The sequence below is a fragment of the Lathyrus oleraceus genome, chromosome 4 (assembly GCF_024323335.1).
Source record: "Lathyrus oleraceus cultivar Zhongwan6 chromosome 4, CAAS_Psat_ZW6_1.0, whole genome shotgun sequence".
NCBI classification, from domain to species: domain Eukaryota; kingdom Viridiplantae; phylum Streptophyta; class Magnoliopsida; order Fabales; family Fabaceae; genus Lathyrus; species Lathyrus oleraceus.
Window position 1 is genome coordinate 19,486,561 of NC_066582.1, and position 20,035 is coordinate 19,506,595.

Sequence of the window (20,035 nt, forward strand, 5' to 3'; positions counted from 1 at the left end):
GGAAAAAATCAGAAGTATTGAGAGACTTGACAGTATCTTTGGTTGGGTGCGAATGAAGACTGATAAGGATGCTAGGGAAATGATGTTCAGTCGAGACGACATTACTTTGAATGTTGTAATTAGTTAGAATTATTTATGTTTTCAGATGTTTTGTACTGATGTTGGTTATGAAACTCGTTGTAACAAGAACTTAATGATATATAATGATTGATTGTTACAGAAATACAATGTTACAAAAAGCTTAAGATCTAGATAAAATGTTACAAAAAGCTTAAGATCTAGATAAAATGTTACAAAAATATTAAGATCTAGATAATGCTCCTTGATTGGGACAGTTGTTTTTGTTGTGTCCTGGTTGACGACAGATACTACATAATCTTATCATTTTATCTGTGGAATCCATCTCTGTTCTGATACGTGTGCTGTTTGGCCTTCCTTTCTTCTTTCTACGCATCTCTTCATTGTGCCAAACAATATCTCCTTCATATGGAGGCCAGTAATCCTCCATTGGTAGTACTGAAAAGCTTTGACTATATACATTCATGATGGTGCTGGCCTTGTACACATCAGATAAATGGGTGTAAGCGTCTTGACGAGTATAAGCGCATGCTGCAATGACATGGGAGCAAGGTATGCGGAAGGCCTGGAATTTTCCACAATCGCACCAACTTTTGTGTAGTCTAACAGCGTAAGCTAAATTTGGTCTCCCCTCGTTGTTGCCCATTGTTTCCTGGACGCTGAAATTTTGTCTATGACAGTCAAACACTGTTACAACGTGTGTCGTAGCTTTGATTCTCTCCTCTTTCATGACCTTCATGCAACACTCACTGAATACTTGTCCGGACATTAACACTGCACTCCATCTTTCACCTCTGGTTGCGAACATAGAAGCCAACCTATAATAGGTTGATCTTACCAAGGCGGTTATCGGCAGATTTCGAATCCCTTTGAAAACCCCGTTCATGCATTCCACAATGTTTGTTGTCATGTGGCCCCATCGACAACCACCGTCAAATGCTCTTGTCCACTGCTCTACTGGGATGTTATTTATCCATCTCCCCGCGTCTTCATTAGACAGTCGAATCTCATCACGATAATATTGAAATGACGGTTGAGTTAAAGCATACCCAGCATTCACCACCTTCTTGCGAAGATTCTTATCTTTTATAGCACGCATGAAGTTTTGTGCAATGTGTCTGATACAATAGACATGTGTAGACGGAGGATCATGCCATCCGTTGTCATGGTTGTTGTAGGCACTTTCAATGGCAGCATGTCTATCTGAAATCAAACATAGATTGGCTTGTGGAGCGACATGCGTTCTGAGATGTCGAAGAAAGAAACCCCATCCACCAGCCGTTTCACCTTCAACAAGAGCAAAGGCAATGGGAAATACATTGTTGTTACCGTCTTGTGCAACTGCCATGAGCAAAGTACCCTTGTATTTTCCGTATAACCAGGTGCCATCAATTTGCAGGAGAGGTTTGCAGAAAGCGAAACCTTTGATGCACGGGTCAAATGCCCAAAAGAGACGGTGAAATATTCTATTACCTGTAGCACAGGTTCCGTCTGGCATCATTGCTGGCACTGTCTCCAGAATTGCCACAGTTCCTGGGACATAAGTTTTTAGTGCCCATAAAAACCGTGGTAATTCCTTGAATGAATCCTCCCAGTTGCCGAAAACCTGTTCAACAACCTTTGTCCTCGCAATCCATGCTTTCTTGTAAGATGGAGTATAATTATATGTTGTTCGGATATGGGATATAATTATACTCACCTTCACTACTGGTCTCGGATACGGATTATAGAAGACACTGTCGGACGTTTCATCGTCGTGAAGATCCATATTTGTCATATGTTGAGGAGGATTGTAGGCATGACTAGGAGGTATTGGTGGTGGTTGAGCCTCATCTTCATCATCGTTGTTCATGATGTGATCAACCTGTATCTCAGTCTCCTCTTCTTCTTCATCAACAATGTCGACTTCTACTTCTGCTTCTGGGTTGAGTTCATCTGACCATTGTGCATCATCTGCAGCATCTTCACCAGCTGCATCCTGATCGGTTAGTTGAGACTGTTGAGACGGTATACATGGTTGTAGAGTAATGTACAACTCGATACAATCCATGCCTGAATGTTCATGACTAAGAAACATGTTTTCAACATCTTCATCGTCTCGTATCTTAAGGGGGAAAAACTTGCATTGACCATTCTCAAAAAATATAGGATTTTGATATGTCATCTTTGACACAATACCTGATCCTATAAAGGATTGTATTCTTTTTTTCAAATGCAAAAAGGTTGCATTTCTCTTCATCGTGACTCTAATGGTATTAGTGTTTCTAAAACAAAAACCATGAAGCTCAGACTCAAAAGTTTCACCGTTGCAGTGAATGTTGATACTGTATAATGATGAAGATGACATTTTGGAAATGAAAACTATTTTGCAAGTGCAGATGAATGTGAGTGAAGTGTCTTGGATGTTGATAGTAAGACACTTAAATAGATGGTATCAGTGTCTCACATGCTAGCTAGTTCTGAGATGATGTGTCGGACATTGAAGCTACTCTGAGATAATGTGTCAAGCATGCAAGTCAGTTCTGAGATGAGGTGTCTGTCATGCAATACAGTTTGAGTTGATGTGTCAAGCATGCTAGCTAGTCATGAGTTGATGTGTCTGTCATGCAAGACAGTGTGAGTTGATGTGTCAAGCATGCTAGCTAGTCAAGACAGAAGTGAGTCTTCAGCATGTAGGATACTAGAGAGCCACGTGTCTGAGATGATGTGTCAATCCTGCAAGACAGTGTGAGTTGATGTGTCAACCAGGCAAGCTATCAAGAAGTTAGTCATCAGCATGCAGGAGACAAGACAACCACGTGTCGGACACCTAAGATGGTCAGAGATGATGTGTCAATCATGCAAGCCATCCATAAGTGAGTTTTTCAGCATGCAGGAGACAACAATGCCACGTGTCAGACATGCAGATGGTGGCGCCAATTGGTTTGGCGCCTACACTTAAGGCTTGTACATGGTCGCCAATTTGAATGGCGCCCCCATGGAGTCAGTCCTCGAAACCAAGCATTCAGAACTAGCCTTGCATGCATGTACCCTATGGTGTCGCCAATTTGAATGGCGCCCCCTCTTTATTATTGTACATGGTCGCCAAATGAGGTGGAGACACCATGCAAACACAATTTTTTATGCTCTCCTCCATTTGCCTATAAATTCATCCACTCCTTCAACAATTCTTCCACACCAACATTCTCACAACTTCATCTACATTACTTCTTTTACAATTTCATCTTCAACAAAATCTTCCAATTTCATCTACACCAACTCCCCAACAATATGTCTTTACTCACAATGGGCAAAGCACACAGAGGAACAGTTGCAAACATCGCAACATACGTAAGTTTTTTCTTATACTAATTTTTTATGTTTCATCTCCACCAACCCCATTTTATTTTGAAATACCAACTTAGTCAAGTGTTATATTATTTCTATTATAGGATGTATCAAGGTTTCGAACTCGAGTCCACGAATTTGTCCCAATGGACCCGATGATTCAACCTTATGTTGAACTCTCCGGTTTTGGTCACATTAGCAAGATTATGTCTTGGTCTATAGATAACAAGTTCATTCTAGCCTTATGCGAAAGATGGAGGCCAGAGACACACACATTTTGGTTTCCAACCGGTGAGTGTACCGTGACGTTAGAAGACGTCTACATGCTTTTAGGACTACGAATTGAAGGCAAAGCTGTTAATGGTAAGACCAACTATGCAAATTCAATTTGCATGGAGCTTTTAGACACTGATTTGTTAGATGATAATGCTAGAGGTCAAGGTATACTACTCTCACGCCTAAAGTCATATTATAATAGTTTATATTTAGATGAGCATTCTACCGAAGATGCTCGAATAATCAAAACTAGATGTTACATTATGTTGTTACTAGGATCCTTTTTATTTCCCGAAGGTAGTGGTTCTAGCATGCATATTATGTACTTACCTTTACTTAGACATATAGATAGAATAGGTAGTTACAGTTGGGGATCCGCATGTCTAGCCTATCTCTATAGTTCGTTGTGCAAAAACTCCCACAAAGACACATCTACATTTTCTGGATGTGCTGTTTTGCTACAAGCATGGGGATGGTCAAGACTACCGTCTCTAGCACCGGTCAATAACAACCCCTTCACTTTTCCATATGTAAAAAAGTAAGTTGTTTAAATTGCTATATCTTTACTTACTTCCTTACAGTTTAGTACCCATAACTAATTTATTTTAACTTTTTGGTGTAGATGGTCGGCACGTGGTATGAATTACAGCAGATGTCCGAGACACTGTATTACTCAGTATCGCAACCTGTTGGATCACCTTCGACCGACAGACGTAAGCAAAATAACTTCATTAATTCGTCATATTATGTTCACTTTTTCTACATTAATTTAAATCCTATCGTCTTTAACATTTCAGTTCATTTGGTGTCCATACCTTAATATGGATCATGAGCATCAGGTCAACCCTGAAGACGCAGCCGTATGGACAGCATGCACACCGATAATACAGTTCACAACAGTGGAGATGCACAACATCGATCGTGTGAAGCTGCAGTTCGGTGTGGTCCAGAATATCCCAGACCCCCCAGCTAGCCTAGGAGAATGGCATATGCGTAAAGTGAACGACCAATGGAACTACAACCCTTGGCAAACCTTCGCAAGATCAGAGTGTCGCAAGTGGAAGCACCGTCATGACCATGTCTTAACTGACGCAGTCATGCCAAATGAGGTAAAACCAAGTCGTACTTATATGGCTTGGTACAGATCGGTTGGATTTCAATTCATCGCTGATGATATGTACCTCTACGACCCACACCAGACAAGTTACACACAAGAAGGATCAACATCTAACCCCCAACAACATTCTCAGCCCGGTTACTCACAACCACTTATCCGTCAAACTTTCCGTTCCACAAACGCACAAACATACAACCAAAACATGCCATTCACCCAACCCCAATACCAAGAACATCCCCCATACCACCACCAATAAATGGACCATCAACCTCAGACCGAACATCGCTTCGCACCCACACCATCACCCTACCAAAGTCGCCTTAGCCAAAACACTAACCGCCCCTCCTCCTACCGTAGCCAAGAACCCCAAACATCACAATACCAAAACATCCCACAACCATATCTCTTCCAAACACCCTAACAACCTTTCCAACCATTCCTAGACCCATCATTCACACCCATGTCTCCCTTCAACCGTCCCGGTCACCCATCCATGAGTCAACCACACCCCAACTTCTCTGGCATGGGTCATGAGCTCAGCTACGCCGGTACACCATCATTGAATACTGAAGACTATGCTGAGTTGGCTGAATACCTCAACGGATCTTCTCCTGTAGGAGGTAATGACGCTCCTGGACCATCAGATGAACAAACACCGGTGCAGAATCGTCAACATGGGTTAGGGCCAAGGGTTAGGGTAGCTAGGGGATGTGGGACCAGAGGTCGGTTAGGTGATCCCGGTCATCACCATTAGGATTCTTTGTGTAAAATCCAAATTTTATTAATATCAATTCGTATTATATCAAATTTATCTTTGTGTAAACTCCAAACATTAGGTTTCTTTGTCTAAACTGCATTTTGGCAAAATTCACATACACATGTTTTGACTGAAACTCCATTAAGATGTCTACTTAAATTGTTATGTTGGACAAAATTTCATAATTCTAAAATAAACACATATGATAATACAAAACATTATAGGTCAGATAACAATTGAAATGTCAAAGAGTCCAAGTTCAGGTGCCCATACCTTTCTCATAAAAAATGCAAATGATGCAAAATTTTTGTCCAAATTCATTATCTTAAAAAGGTCTAAAACTTTTATGTTGAAGGTTTTGTCATTTGAGGCTTTTATCATTCAAACAGAAGGGCTTGAATTTGGTCCCTTTTGGCAAAATTCACATACACTTGTTTTGACAGAAACCCTAATTTTGGGTCAAGTTCGCAAAGACCTAACTCACTCATTTTTAATTATTTTGAGGTGGGACCAAGTGCATTGGAAAATTTAAGATGTCTAATTCACTTGTTATGTTGGACAAAATTTCATAATTCTAAAATAAACACATATGATAATACAAAACATTATAGGTCAGATAACAATTGAAATGTCAAAGAGTCCAAGTTCAGGTGCCCATACCTTTCTCATAAAAAATGCAAATGATGCAAAATTTTTGTCAAAATTCATTATCTTAAAAAGGTCTAAAACTTTTATGTTGAAGGTTTTGTCATTTGAGGCTTTTATCATTCAAACAGAAGGGCTTGAATTTGGTCCCTTTTGGCAAAATTCACATACACTTGTTTTGACAGAAACCCTAATTTTGGGTCAAGTTCGCAAGGACCTAACTCACTCATTTTTAATTATTTTGAGGTGGGACCAAGTGCATTGGAAAATTTAAGATGTCTAATTCACTTGTTATGTTGGACAAAAATTCATAACTCTAACACAAACACATGCAATAATACAAAACATTATAGGTCAGATAACAGTTAAAATGTCAAAGAGTCCAAGTTCAGGTGCCCATACCTTTCTCATAAAAGTTGCAAATGATGTAAAACTTTAGTCCAAATTAATTATCTTGAAAAGATCTACAACTTTTATGTTGAAGGTTTTGTCATTTGAGGATTTTATCATTCAAACATAAGGGCTTGAAGTTGGTCCCTTTTGGCAAAATTCACATACTCATGTTTTGACATAAACCCTAATTTTGGGTCAAGTTCGCAAAGACCTAACTCACTCATTTTTAATTATTTTAAGGTGGGACCAAGTGCATTGGAAAGTTTAAGATGTCTACTTCAAATGTTATGTTGGACAAAAATTCATATTCCTAAAAGAAACACATGCAATACTACAAAACATTATAGGTCAGATAATAGTTGAAAAACCTAGAAGTCCAACTTCAACTGCCCATAACTTTCTCATAAAAAATCCAAATGATGCAAAATTTATATCCAAATTTATTGTCTTGAAACGATCTACAACTTTCATGTTGGAGGTTTTTCCATTTGAGGCTTTTTTAAGGAAGGCGCCAATTGGATTGGCGCCCCTCTTAAAAATTACACATAGGCGCCAATTGGATTGGCTAGGGCAGGTGCCCTAGCCAATCCAATTGGCGCCTCCTTGCAATTTTTAAGAGGGGTCGCCAATCCAATTGGCGCCTCCTCCTAAAAGTGGAGTATTTTGGGAATTTTTTCGAAAAAGTGGATTATCTCGATAAAAAAACCACAAAAATGAACAGAATATTTTGATATTTTCATTGAGTCAAAAACGTAATAAAATTTAAATTTTATTTTTTGATGGTGAAAATTATATGAAATAGAGAAAGTAAAACTTTGATCAAATTATTTAAAATTAAAATCTATCAATTATTTTTTAAAAATATTTGAAGAAAATTATGGAGCTAATAATAAGAGTGTAAATAAATATTTTAAAATTGTGTTATTTATTATAAAATAGTAATTTTATTTATAAATAAAACTAAAATTTTAATACAAATTATATATATTTTAATTAAGTCGTTTTTATTTCCAAATTCAATGTTTGAATGAAATACTGTCACTTAATTATTATAAAAATAATAATAAATTTTGATAGCCGCAGTGAATCAAATATAATATAGTTTTAGTATATTTTATTTTCTTATATTATATAAAATTATATAAAATAGAAAAATATAAAAATTTATTAATTTAAATATTAAAAATAAAAAAAATAAAATTTTAAAATACATAAACAAATGCGCGTAAAAACCAGTATCCCCACAACTTCTTTAAGAAAAATCGATATTATTCCACAAAATAGAGAATGGGTCGTTTCAAAAACCAACAAGAAACGCGTCTCTTTCTGTAGTAATAGCGTGTAAAATGAATTCATTTCTATTAGTATTATTTAACGTTTTTGTTTTTTCTCTCTATAATCAATTTCCGTGTTACCTCACCTTACCTATCTTTCTCAACAATCAAAACAACCATTTCAATTTTTCCATTACTATAAAACAACATTTTCTCTTTCACAAAAAAAAAACCCTAAAACCCATTTCATCTTCATCTTCATCTTCATCTATCAATTCAATTCAATTCAACCATGTCTCGATTCAGTAACAACCTAATCGGAATCCTCAATTTCCTAACCCTACTCCTCTCAATCCCAATTCTAGTCATGGGAGTATGGCTCCACAAACAGTCCACCACGGAATGCGAACGCTTCTTAGAGAAACCCATTATTGCCCTTGGCGTTTTCCTCTTGGTTGTTTCTCTCATGGGTTTAATCGGTGCTTGTTGCAGAGTCTCATGGCTTCTGTGGTTCTATCTTCTCGTCATGTTCTTGCTTATTGTTCTTCTTTTCGCTTTCACGATCTTTGCGTTTGTTGTTACTAACAAAGGTGCGGGTGAAGCTTTGTCGAATCGGGGGTATAAGGAGTATAGGCTTGGGGATTATTCGAATTGGTTGCAGAATAAGGTTACCAATGGGAATACTTGGGAGAGGATTAGGGGTTGTTTGGAATCGGGGAAGCTTTGCTCTGAATATCATTTCAAGTTTTTGAATGATAATATCGAGAAATTTCATACTGAACAATTGTCTGCTCTTCAGGTTAGGGTTTTTTGTTTTTGGTTATTTGATTTATGTTCTTGTGTTTGTTGATTTTCTGGGGTGGGGTCAAAATTTTAGCTTTCATGTTGTGATTTATATTTAGGGTTTTTGATTTTGGTTTTGTGGATTGGGAGCAAAATTTTAGCTTGCATTGATTTATATTTAGGGTTTTTGTGGATTGGGATCAAAATTTTAGCTTGCATGTGAGTTTTGTAGCAATTGTGAGCTTTGTTCTTGTGTTTAGCTGAAATTTTTAGGTTATAAGGAAAGTGAAAAATTTTAGGTTTTAATTACTGATTTACTATTTATGTAGAAAAAAGTGATTATGAAGTTTCTGAATATGTGAGCATGCAGGAATCATGCAGGAATTTCACGTTATGATAGTACTGTAATGCATTCTTGTGTTTGTGTAGGATTAAATTATTTGATTTAGTTTATAAGGTAGTGCTACTTTATATAACTTTTTTTTGAGTATTCAATTTTAAGGTATCTTTCTGAAAAGTGGAATTTTAAACTGGGATTTGTGATTAGTCATGGTTTCTTTCTGAAAAGTGTAGACTTTTTATTTTAAAACTGGGATTGCTTTTGGTCTGAAAAGGGTGTGTTCTTTATGGAAACAGATTTCAAATGAATCTTTGTTGAACTTTTTTGCATCCTTTTTTGTTACTAGTTTTTTTCTCTTGCTGGATTCTAGTGCTACTGGGCTAAAAGTTGATTACTTTTTTAATGTGCACTTTGTTTTGCCAATAACTAAAAAGCACTGGTTTCTTGTAGCTTTTCCAAACTTTAATATCAAAGTTTCCTATTCTTCCTTCATAGACATTAACATATAAGAATCTTCTTTCATGAGATTCCTTCATATAATTGCAAGTAAACTACAAAAAGTGAATGTTTCTTTTCCTAGACCTGTATTTAGTGATCAGTTCGCTATGATGCATAGGTGCGGGTACGATACATGGTACAAGAAACGGCATTTTTAAAAAATATCAAGGTACGGGTGTCTATAAAAAGTAAAAGTTAAATAAACTAAAATACATAAATCTATTATTTTAATACATGAAAAATTAAAATTTTCACTTAAAAAAGAGTAATGAGAAGAAAAGAGGTACCATGAGTATGATCTGTGTACCCGGTACCGGTACTTCACGATTTTAGTAGTATCCACATGCTTCAGAGGTTCAAAGCCTGATAGATCCTTGCACAAGACACAAATTTCACAAGACAGGGTAATGTGAGATTTTAAGGATAGAATCATGTTGAGTTTAAGTTATTAAATGACTCAAACCTCATTCCTCTGTGCTTAAGGCAGAGGTGTTCTGCATTTGCTCTTTTTTTTTCTGGGGGGATAAATTTGTTCCTAGGATTGAAATTCATTCTCAGAACTTCTACTTCCTTGATTTCGAAACATGATTATAGAATGTTTATGCATTTACTCTGTTATTATATCCGACTTTTATCTACTTGTGCCTCTGGTTTGTGAACTTTAGACGCCTTACTGATTTCCATTTTTCCGATGTTTTGTGCAGTCTGGATGTTGTAAGCCTTCAGAGGACTGTGGTTTTACTTATGTGAGCCCTACAAACTGGACGCCCGGAAATGTTAATTCTACAAACCTTGACTGTAAAGCTTGGAACAACGATCCGAAGATTCTGTGTTTTGATTGCCAATCTTGCAAGGCTGGGTTACTGCAAAACCTCAAGACTGATTGGAAGAAGGTGGCCGTAGTCAACATCATATTCCTGATTTTTCTGGTCATTGTATACTCCATCGGCTGCTGCGCATTCAGGAATAACAGGCAGGACAATTGGAAGAGATATTAGGCTCTTGAGCATTATTAGCATGTAGATGATTTAGGCTATATGGTTTATATGCTGATTTTGTGTGTGTGGATTTCATACTGTTTTTCAGTACAGTTTGACTGTTTGTGTAAATTGCTAAACTTTATAGTATTACAGTATGTGGATTGAAATTGACTTCAAATTAACCTTTGGTGCAATCCTATAGTTATCACACCATCATATCTACTTAAAAGTATTTAAAATTATGGTACCCCTTCAAATTATGGTTTGGACATGATCTTCAACATATAAGTGGTAAAGGGTTGAACATGTGTATTGATGGTGAAAGCCAGAGTGTCATTTTCAGATTTGATAATAATATTGAATTATTGATGCTGGAGGTTATAATCATGACAACTTGACTAGTTTGCCATGTGGTTCATGACGCAATTTTCAATGTTTTTTTTTAGATAAGAACTTTTGTTCTAATCCTTTAATCACCACTCTTCTAATTTGAACAACCATTAGCTTATGTGTTTTATGTCATTCCTCTTGCATTCAGTTAAACACCAAATTTTGATTGGTGGAGTTTTAATTAGCGATGCGTTCGTGATTTTTAAGGTAAAGATTAACCAATATTCTTATTAAATCTTTTTGATACTAGTGGTTTCATCTAATGCTAGAAGTATTCCTGACGCAAGGTTTCAAGCCCCCACAACAAGAACTCTGTAAATCTAAAAACGAAAAAAGAAATCAATTATGAATAGGCGTTAGACCCCATTTGTCGAGAAACTTCCATAGATAGATTAATTTTTCATGCCAAATCATCTAAGTGAGATTAGTATTTCTGTTCTTTAAGGTCATTCTTTTATGAAGGAAAGTCTTGTAGCTGTCAACTTCGGCAATATACTCAACTTCTGAAATTTTAATGTCATTGCAACATCCTTAAAGCATGGTATTAGTAATTGGACATAAACTCAAAGTCTTCCAAGAAAATAAAGGAATTTTTTAGACTTAAAGGATTCAAACTAAGACTTTGAGATAGGTGCACACTTATGTCTCAAGCTTTCATAATCAGACTAACACTAGTGGGGTTTTAAATTGAAGTGTTTCTTAAGTTTAGAAAACCTTTTTTTTATAAATTTAATGAAATGTGATCTCAATAATAACCCACTAGCTCATAAAGTCGTTAGAGGAGGATAAATAAAGTATTCATTTAATATATAATTATTTCTACTTGTTGAATTTTTTTTGATTATTTTTGTTGTCTTCTGTTTCACGCGGGAAAAAAATTTGATCGGTGGTCGATGTAATTAGATTGTAACGATAGATTTATATTTTCGGTGTGATGAAAGAGGGATTGAATTGTGAAGCAGTATACTGAGAACCTCATCCATTTGAACCAAACAGAGGAAAATATATTGAAGCAGAAAGCCAAGGTGAATTGGCTACAACTAGGAGATGGTAATAATGCTTTCTATCATGCATATGTGAGGGACAGAAACAAGCAAAAGGGGATGTATGCTATGGAGTCTGTAAATGGATGTAGCCTAAGCAAACCAGAAGATATAGAAGAAGAAGTTCTGCAATTCTATGCCAAATTGGTAGGTACTAAATCCCTGAACCTGAGATGTATCGATATTACCACAGTAAGGAACGGTAAAACTCTTGATAGAGAGAGTGCTTGTCAGCTGATAAGACCTGTTGAGGAAGGGGAAGTGTGGAATGCTCTGAAAAGCATAGGCCAGAATAAGGCACCGGGGGTGGATGGATTCAACGCTTACTTCTTCACAGCTACATGGCAAATTGTGAAAAATGATGTGACAGCTGCAGTTAAAGAATTTTTTCATAATGGAAAGATGCTGAAGGTTTTCAACTGCTCCTTGGTAACTCTTATCCCCAAAAATCCTGATGCTAAAACTGTGAAGGATATGAGGCCTATAGCTTGCTGTAGTACAATTTACAAGATAATATCAAAAATCCTAACAACTAGACTGGGTAAGGTGATCAGTAAGCTGGTGGATGAATCACAATCTGCTTTTGTTCCAGGTAGACACATACAGGACAACATCATCTTGGCTCAAGAACTGATTAGAGGGTATAACAAAAAGAACATTTCTCCGAGGTGCATGGTGCAGATGGATATCCAAAAGGCGTATGATACGGTTGACTGGAATGCTTTAGCTCAGATTATGCAAGAGATGGGAATACCTCAGATGTTCAGGATTTGGGTAATGGAATGTGTTACCACTACTTCGTATCGGTTCAATATCAATGGGAGTCCCTCAAAAATCCTGGAAGCAAAAAGGGGATTGAGACAGGGAGATCCCATCTCCCCCCTCTTATTTGTGCTGGTGATGGAATACCTTCATAGGATGTTCCAAAACTTGAATAATAATCCAAACTTCAATTTTCACCCAAAATGTGAAAAATTGAAGCTTATTGACATGTGTTTTGCTGATGATATTGTGATCTTTGCGAGAGGGGATGTCGGTTCTCTACAACTTATTATGCAGGTGGTGGATAAATTCACAAACTCAACTGGCTTGCAAATGAGCATTCCTAAAAGCAAGCTGTTTGTGGGAGGGGTAGATGGCATTACCAAAGAAAACTTGCAGCAAGCAACTGGATTCTCTTTGGGGCAGCTCCCAGTCAAGTATCTTGGAGTGCCGCTGAACAGTAGAAAGCTCACCATCAACAATTGCCAAGGGCTGCTAGATAGAATGACTGTTAGAATTAACCATTGGTGTAGCCGTCTTTTGTCGTATGCAGGTAAATTACAGTTGGTGAAAAGTGTGTTGTTTGCTATAACCAATTATTGGATGCAAATATTCCTCCTACCCAAGAAGATCATTAGGCACATTGAAAGCATGTGTAGAAGATTCATTTGGGCTGGAAATGACGAGAATAGTAAAAGAGCGCCGGTGGCATGGGACCATGTTTGTGATTCGATTGCAAATGGTGGAAGGAACATCATAGCCTTAGGGGAATGGAATAAAGCCACCATTGGCAAGCTTCTATGGAGTTTGAGCGAGAAGAAGGATAAAATGTGGGTTAAATGGATGCATAGTTACTACTTGAAGAATGGAGGGATGGAGGAATACCAGCCCAACAACAACAGTTCATGGTTAATGAAGTCCATATGTAAACATAAAGCTGAATTGATGTCTAATGATATTTGGGTTGAATTCCAGGCCAATGATATGTATAGCACTCGAAGAATGTATCAGCATCTGCGTGGGGACAAGCCAAGAGTTGAATGGAGGAGGTTAATGTACATAAACATGGCTAGACCAAGGACTGTTTTTACTCTTTGGCTGGTCTGTCAGGACAGATTGCAAACCAAAGACAGATTGATGAGACACGAGACTTATACTGATGGGAATTGTCTGTTTTGTAATATGCAGGAAAATAGAGGCCATTTATTCTTTGAGTGTGCGATCACAAAGAAGATTTGGAAGGAGACTCTCAATAGGCTTGGGCTGGAGTATATCCATATTGATTGGAATGAGCATACTGCTTGGCAACAAGCTAAAGGGAAGGGCAACAAAATGCGTATTTTCAAAGCTGCGCTGGCTGAAACGGTTTACCACATTTGGTGGGTGAGAAACAGGATTTGTTTCCAACAGGGGAGGAAGGAAGAGCTTCAAAGCCAACATATTCATGACATACTTATGGATAGATTTAGAATGAATAGAAAATTGACAGCGTATTGTAATAGCCTTTAGTGGTCATCGTTTGTATTCGTGTCGGTTGGGGTCTGGATCTGAGGATCGGCGTGTACTTCTTTGTTTTTGGCAATAAAGATTATTATTATTCCAAAAAAAAAAAAGAGGGATTGAATTGTAAGATTAACACTCCAATGTTCAATTGAGTATGAGAGTGAGATGAGTGAATGAAATTTGAACTCAAAGTGTGATAACTCATTATTTGTGAAAGATTCAAGCCTTTAATACTTGACTTTATTTTATTATTACAAGCTTTATTAGGATAATTTAAGTTTATTTTGTTGTTTTAAGTCATTTTGTGAAGAACATAATAAATGCTCTTTTTTGTGTGTTTTTATGTAATTATCACTCGTGTATGATTGCTTTATAATAAGCTCTGGCACGACAAACTAGACGTGTCATTTCTACCTCAAATTTTAGAAAAATGTTAGATATAAAAGAGTTTCCAAGGAATGACACGGTCCTTAGCATTAGGAAAAAACATGGCAATGATACAAGGGTAATGCTAACTTGTGCCCCAAGGGCACAAGTTAAGAGATAAATTCTTGGAAATTGTATATTGAATTTATTAGAAATTTATAATTAATAATTTTATTTATTTTTTCAATACAAATTTTCTATTTGTGGGTTTCTTAACATGTGCCCTTGGGGCACAAGTTAGCATTACCCATGATATAAAGATTGAAGTGCAAGTGAGTTAAAAAATTGAATGGATAAGATCAAACACTATAGGACAAAATTCTGAAAAGTTGATGTGCACAAAATTATGCACTTTATTGTCTGTTTACGCAACAGACCTGCCACATACGTGTTGTCCCCTGCATGCTAGAAATTATACTACCTGGAGCTGATTTGAAGAAAAGAAGAAGGAATATGATGTGTTTATTAGGCCAAAAACAAAAAATATCCACAAGACTCATGATACAATGACAAGACATAACCCTAAAAAGGTTATAGGTTATAAAAGGAACCCCATGGACAAAATGAAAAATAGATTCAGAAGTTGATAGAAGTGAGAAATTACTCTAAAAAATATCTTATTGAAGAAGAAGAAGTCTGAATCAGTAGTGAAGAGTTCCTTTTATTCTCCATCAATTGAAGAAGTGTTGAACATACTAACATGATAGAACTCGCCTCCTGCTGATTGAGCATTTGTTAGGAGTAAAAAGTTATACTTAGGTTTATATTTTCTTTTCATTAATGTTAGAAACGTTGAATGTAAGAACCTGTTTTGCTGTATTTCTTTTGCTCATCATGAGCTAAAACCTCTTTATGTTGAGCAATGTGAAGTTTAATGAAAAATAGTATTTTGTGTTAAATGGTATGATTTGAAGTGATGCATTTTACTATGTGAAATAATTTTATACATCTATTTCTTTGCTTGATCACCTTAGAAACATGTAGAAGTTGGTTAAGGGTTGAGAGATCTATTAACCAACAGACTTCATATTAAATATGGTTAATATAACAAAAGTGGAGTTATACTTAATAAAAAATTTAGCATGCAATAATTGTTCATCTTTTGAGTAAAAAATTGTGGATATCAAAGACATCATAGAATAAATTGCAAAAGAAATGAGGAGATTGCAAGATAGGGGAAGATGTACAATATAAGGGGAGAAATTAAATGTCAAGCAAAAATTTTCCATCAATGTGTTTTGTCATAATAAAAAAGGAGATTGTGAAGAAGATTTTCATCATTCTCCATAACTTAGTTTTGATGAAGACAAAATGCTTATCAATGAAGAAATATCAACGAAAAAAAATTTGGAATTAAAAATCAAGAATGCATAAGCAGATAAGCTTATGAATATTTTGAAAGTAAAACAAATTGATCTTGATGCTAAGATACTCAATTGCAATTCATTATTTATAAATTTTAAATGCTTAAAAAATAATCACGTGTAAAAATTTTCAAATTATCACGTGTAAAAATCTTTGTAGCAAAGACATAAACAGTTGAATTTTAAAATAACTATCTCCACTTTTTAAGTCAAGTCCGTTGCACTTTTTAAGTCAGGTCTGGTTAACTGATTTAACCAAACCTGTTGCTGTTTGAAATTTACAAAATCATTTGAAACTAAAAAATTATTCTGCATTTGTTAAGTTAAGTATCCGTTTAATCAACTTAAAAAGTCTTGTACATAATTCAAAATTGTGTGTTTTTATGAACTATTTTCATTCTAAACTATTGCAACCTTTGATAAAAATGTCTCAAACTTTTACATCAATTCATACAGGTTTCTTAGGATGTATTTAAGACAAAATACATCATAAATTCAAATGACCTCTTTCATACAAATTTTAATACAATTCAAATTAATTTTCTAAGTGTTCATTCATTTTAAAAGTGTCGAAACTTTATGCATAACATTCAAATCATTCATAAAAGTTTCGTAATATTTTTTGAGCACTTAAAGTTCATATATTATTGAATTGTACATTGAAAGAAAAAATCACGTGTCTATTGAAATTGATTCAAGAACAACTTTATATATTCAAGTATTGATCACCGTGTGTGCGGTGACTTAATTTGTAAAGAAAGTGTGTGTACTTTCTAAAATCGTTTGCAAATAGAAAGTGATATATTTTCTATTTGTGTTGGAAAATGTTCTTTGATTCAAGGAGATTCAAAGTCCACCATTGTTGTTGGTATTTTTGAAATTCAAGAAAGTGATGTGTTTCTTTGTTGTTGTTAGAAGATTGTAGGAGAAATCTTGATGTGGGACTTGTACAAAGATCTAACAATAATGAAAATCTCTCACGGGATGTGAGGAGACTAAATGTACCCTTGGTTGATATGAAGAACTATTATAATGCCTTGTGTCCATTTACTTTACTGCACTTTACTTTTCTATTTCTCATTCATTCATTTGTTCACAATTCTGGAAAATTACAAGAAACCAGTGAGACGCTTAAAATCTCTAAAAACACCAATAAACCTAATTCACCCTCCTCTTAGGTTGTGTGTTCAATACTTACACCATCCTATGCACCAATAGACATGAAGACGAAACTCAGTGGTTCTTTAGGTAACCCTTACCATGATCCAACTGAATATTGTAGCCTTGCTGAAGCATTGCAATACTTGACGTTTACTCGACCCGACATCTCATATGTCGCACAACATGTGTGTTTATTTATGCATGATCCAAAAACACAACACATTTCTACTTTGAAACCCATTATTCGATATATTCATGGTACCATAGAGTTCGGCCTCCATATGTATCCTTCATCCATCGACAAACTCATCTCTTACACATATGCATATTAGGCTAGTTGTCCTGACACTAGAAGATCTACCCATGGTTATTGTGTTTATCTTGGTGATAATTTAATCTCATGGTCTGACAAACACCAACATACCTTATCTTGTTCAAGTGCCAATGCAGAATACACAAGAGTAGCTAATGTAGTGTCTGAATCATATTGGCTTCACAACTTACTCTTGGAACTATGTTGTCATGTCACAAAAGCTACTTTGGTCTATTATGACAATATAAGTGTGATTTATCTCTCTGACTATCCAGTTCAACATCAACGCCTCAAGCATAGTGAAATGGATATAGATTTTATGCATGAGAAAGTTGCTCGCGATCAAATACGTGCTCTCCAGATTCCCTTTCGCTTTCAAATTGCTGACATATTCACAAAGGGACTTCCATTGCAACTCTTTAATGACTTTCGAGATAGGCTCAACATTTCTTCACCTCCAGTTTCGATTAAGGGGGTGTATTAGAATATATATAACTATAGAAAGTCTATTATCATAATTGATTGTAAATGATTAACATATTAGAAATTGAACTTGAAAGCATGCAAAACCATTGAAATTGAAAAGAAATGAGTATGCAACAAATGTGAATTTGTTATTCTCCAAGAATAAGAGTGATGATGATGAATCAAATTTGTCGAAAATTTGTAAACAATGTAACATAAGATTTTTTTTGTTAATATTAAAAAATGGATATTTCTAAAAAATGTAATTTAATATCCTATGTAAACAAAGTAATTTGTATTTTTAAAACATTTGTTTTCCTCGATTTTTGACAAAAATCAAGAGTTGTGTGGCGCTAGTTTTGAAAATATAAAAAATGTTTTTGATGTGGATCGAACCAATGACCATTTCAACTACCCCCAGTTAATCAGAAAATGAGGGGTAAAGTGACAAATTTTCATGTCACCCTTAGTTACTTCGATTTTGTAACTAAAATAAAATCTCTTTCATGACCAAGGTAAAGTGTGTTTTTTTAGTAATGTTTACACCTTTGATAGCCCCGGGTCCGGTGATATCAAAATGACTCTGCCTGATCTTCATTGTAGTTTTTTACTAAGTCATCGCAGAGCTTGGGTAGTAATACATGGTTAGAATCAATGGTACCAACCCCTCATAGTTACTCATTCCGATGTTCCAACGATGTTGACAATCTGTTGACTTCCATCAGTAGATCTCTCAATAAGTTGTTATATTAAGTGTTCATTGTTGGTGCTACCAAGGCGTTGAGTTAGGGTGTGGTGTCGTCTCCTTATAGGGGATAATGCAGTGGAAATGATTCTTCAAATTGTATGAAGATCCCTAAGGGTGGTTGAAGATTGTTGTTTGGTGGAGGGACAAGATGACCTTATTTACTTGTGGAGGTTTAATCAGTTTCTCTTGGTTTGAGGAGGATCTTGTGAGTTCGTCTTTGAGGTTGTGGTTTGCCCCCACGATCTCGCACTAGCGAAAGATCAGGGAGGGAGAACAATTGAAGTTTTGTGTAGTTCTTCTCACACGCCATTATGACATTTGAATAGAGTGTTTGGACTAATGTTTTAAAAAACGGACCGAACTGACTTGTTTAACCGGGAATCGGAGATGAATCCGATTGGGTGAATCTTTCAAAATCGCTAGTGACTCAAAATCTGAGTAAAACCGGATTGAACCGTCCAAAACCATTTGAACCAAAGAACCGGAGCCGATTTTGTAAAACCGTCCGGTTCAAAAAAATTCATCAAATTGACCACTTTTTAAATTCTTTTATAAATTTTAATATGTCAATATCAAAATTTAATATACATTCCCAATCACAAAAAAAATTCTGTATTTTTTTACAACCATACAAACTTCTAAATTTTGTCACTCAATTATAATTTTTCTTTCAACCACACTCCATCATAATCACGCCGTCTCTTTCAAACATAATCACGATATCCAACTCAACATTGATTCTCGTTCAAGTCAATATTGTTTGTTGTTGTCAATTAAGATTTATTTGTTGTAGTTTAATTCAAATTCGTTTTTTGTTTTGTTTAATGAAGTATATTGTATATTTTGTTTTTGATATTTTATCTTATTTAATTTAGGTATTCTTAATTATTTGAATTTTATTTTAGTTATTATATTTTATTTATTGAATTTTAATTTAAATTAGTTCAACTTAGTTTATTGTAAATTTTTAATTTGGTTTAATTGTTCTTAAATGAATGTTGGAATGAAGTGTAGAACTATGTTATATTGTTATATGTATTATTAATATTGTTGTATTAAATTTGTAATGAGTTTTTGAAATATTTATTTTATTAAGTTGTGAAGATATGATTATATGTGACATATTTATGAAATTTATTTTTATATTATTAGTTTATTTAATGAACAGTTCGACCGTATGTTTAATCAGTTGAATAAATTGAACCTTAATCTGTAAGTTTCACGGATCGATCTCCGATCCAATTTTTAAAATATTGGTTTAAACTTTAAAAATAATTATAAGTACTTTAACACTAAAGTAAGTGTTTATCAGAAACAAGAGGTATTTTTGATCTTAAAAAATATGTATTTAGATTTGACATATCACTCCATCTTTATAAATGAATTATAGGA

General features: G+C 35.2%; 1 protein-coding gene across 2 annotated transcripts; it reads left to right on the forward strand.

Annotated features, from left to right (window-relative positions):
- The first annotated feature begins 7,880 nt into the window (after nucleotides 1–7,880).
- On the forward strand, nucleotides 7,881–10,650 carry LOC127138493 (tetraspanin-8). Of its 2 annotated transcripts, XM_051064955.1 has the most exons (3): nucleotides 7,881–8,666; nucleotides 9,607–9,657; nucleotides 10,193–10,650. In XM_051064955.1, the coding sequence occupies exons 1-3, from the start codon at nucleotides 8,160–8,162 to the stop codon at nucleotides 10,484–10,486; spliced, it is 852 nt and encodes a 283-aa protein (XP_050920912.1). In that variant the 5' UTR covers nucleotides 7,881–8,159; the 3' UTR covers nucleotides 10,487–10,650. The 2 variants fall into 2 exon arrangements, with proteins under 2 accessions (XP_050920912.1, XP_050920913.1); XM_051064956.1 differs by lacking the exon at nucleotides 9,607–9,657.
- The last annotated feature ends 9,385 nt before the right edge of the window (nucleotides 10,651–20,035 follow it).

What these genes read in the sequence shown, in the direction of transcription:
- LOC127138493 (XM_051064955.1), top strand. Translation starts at nt 8,160, where the DNA reads ATGTCTCGATTCAGTAACAACCTAATCGGAATCCTCAATTTCCTAACC. An exon ending in AACAATTGTCTGCTCTTCAG is followed by an intron (nt 8,667 to 9,606) that starts GTTAGGGTTTTT and finishes TATGATGCATAG; the next exon opens with GTGCGGGTACGATACATGGT. An exon ending in CATTTTTAAAAAATATCAAG is followed by an intron (nt 9,658 to 10,192) that starts GTACGGGTGTCT and finishes TGTTTTGTGCAG; the next exon opens with TCTGGATGTTGTAAGCCTTC.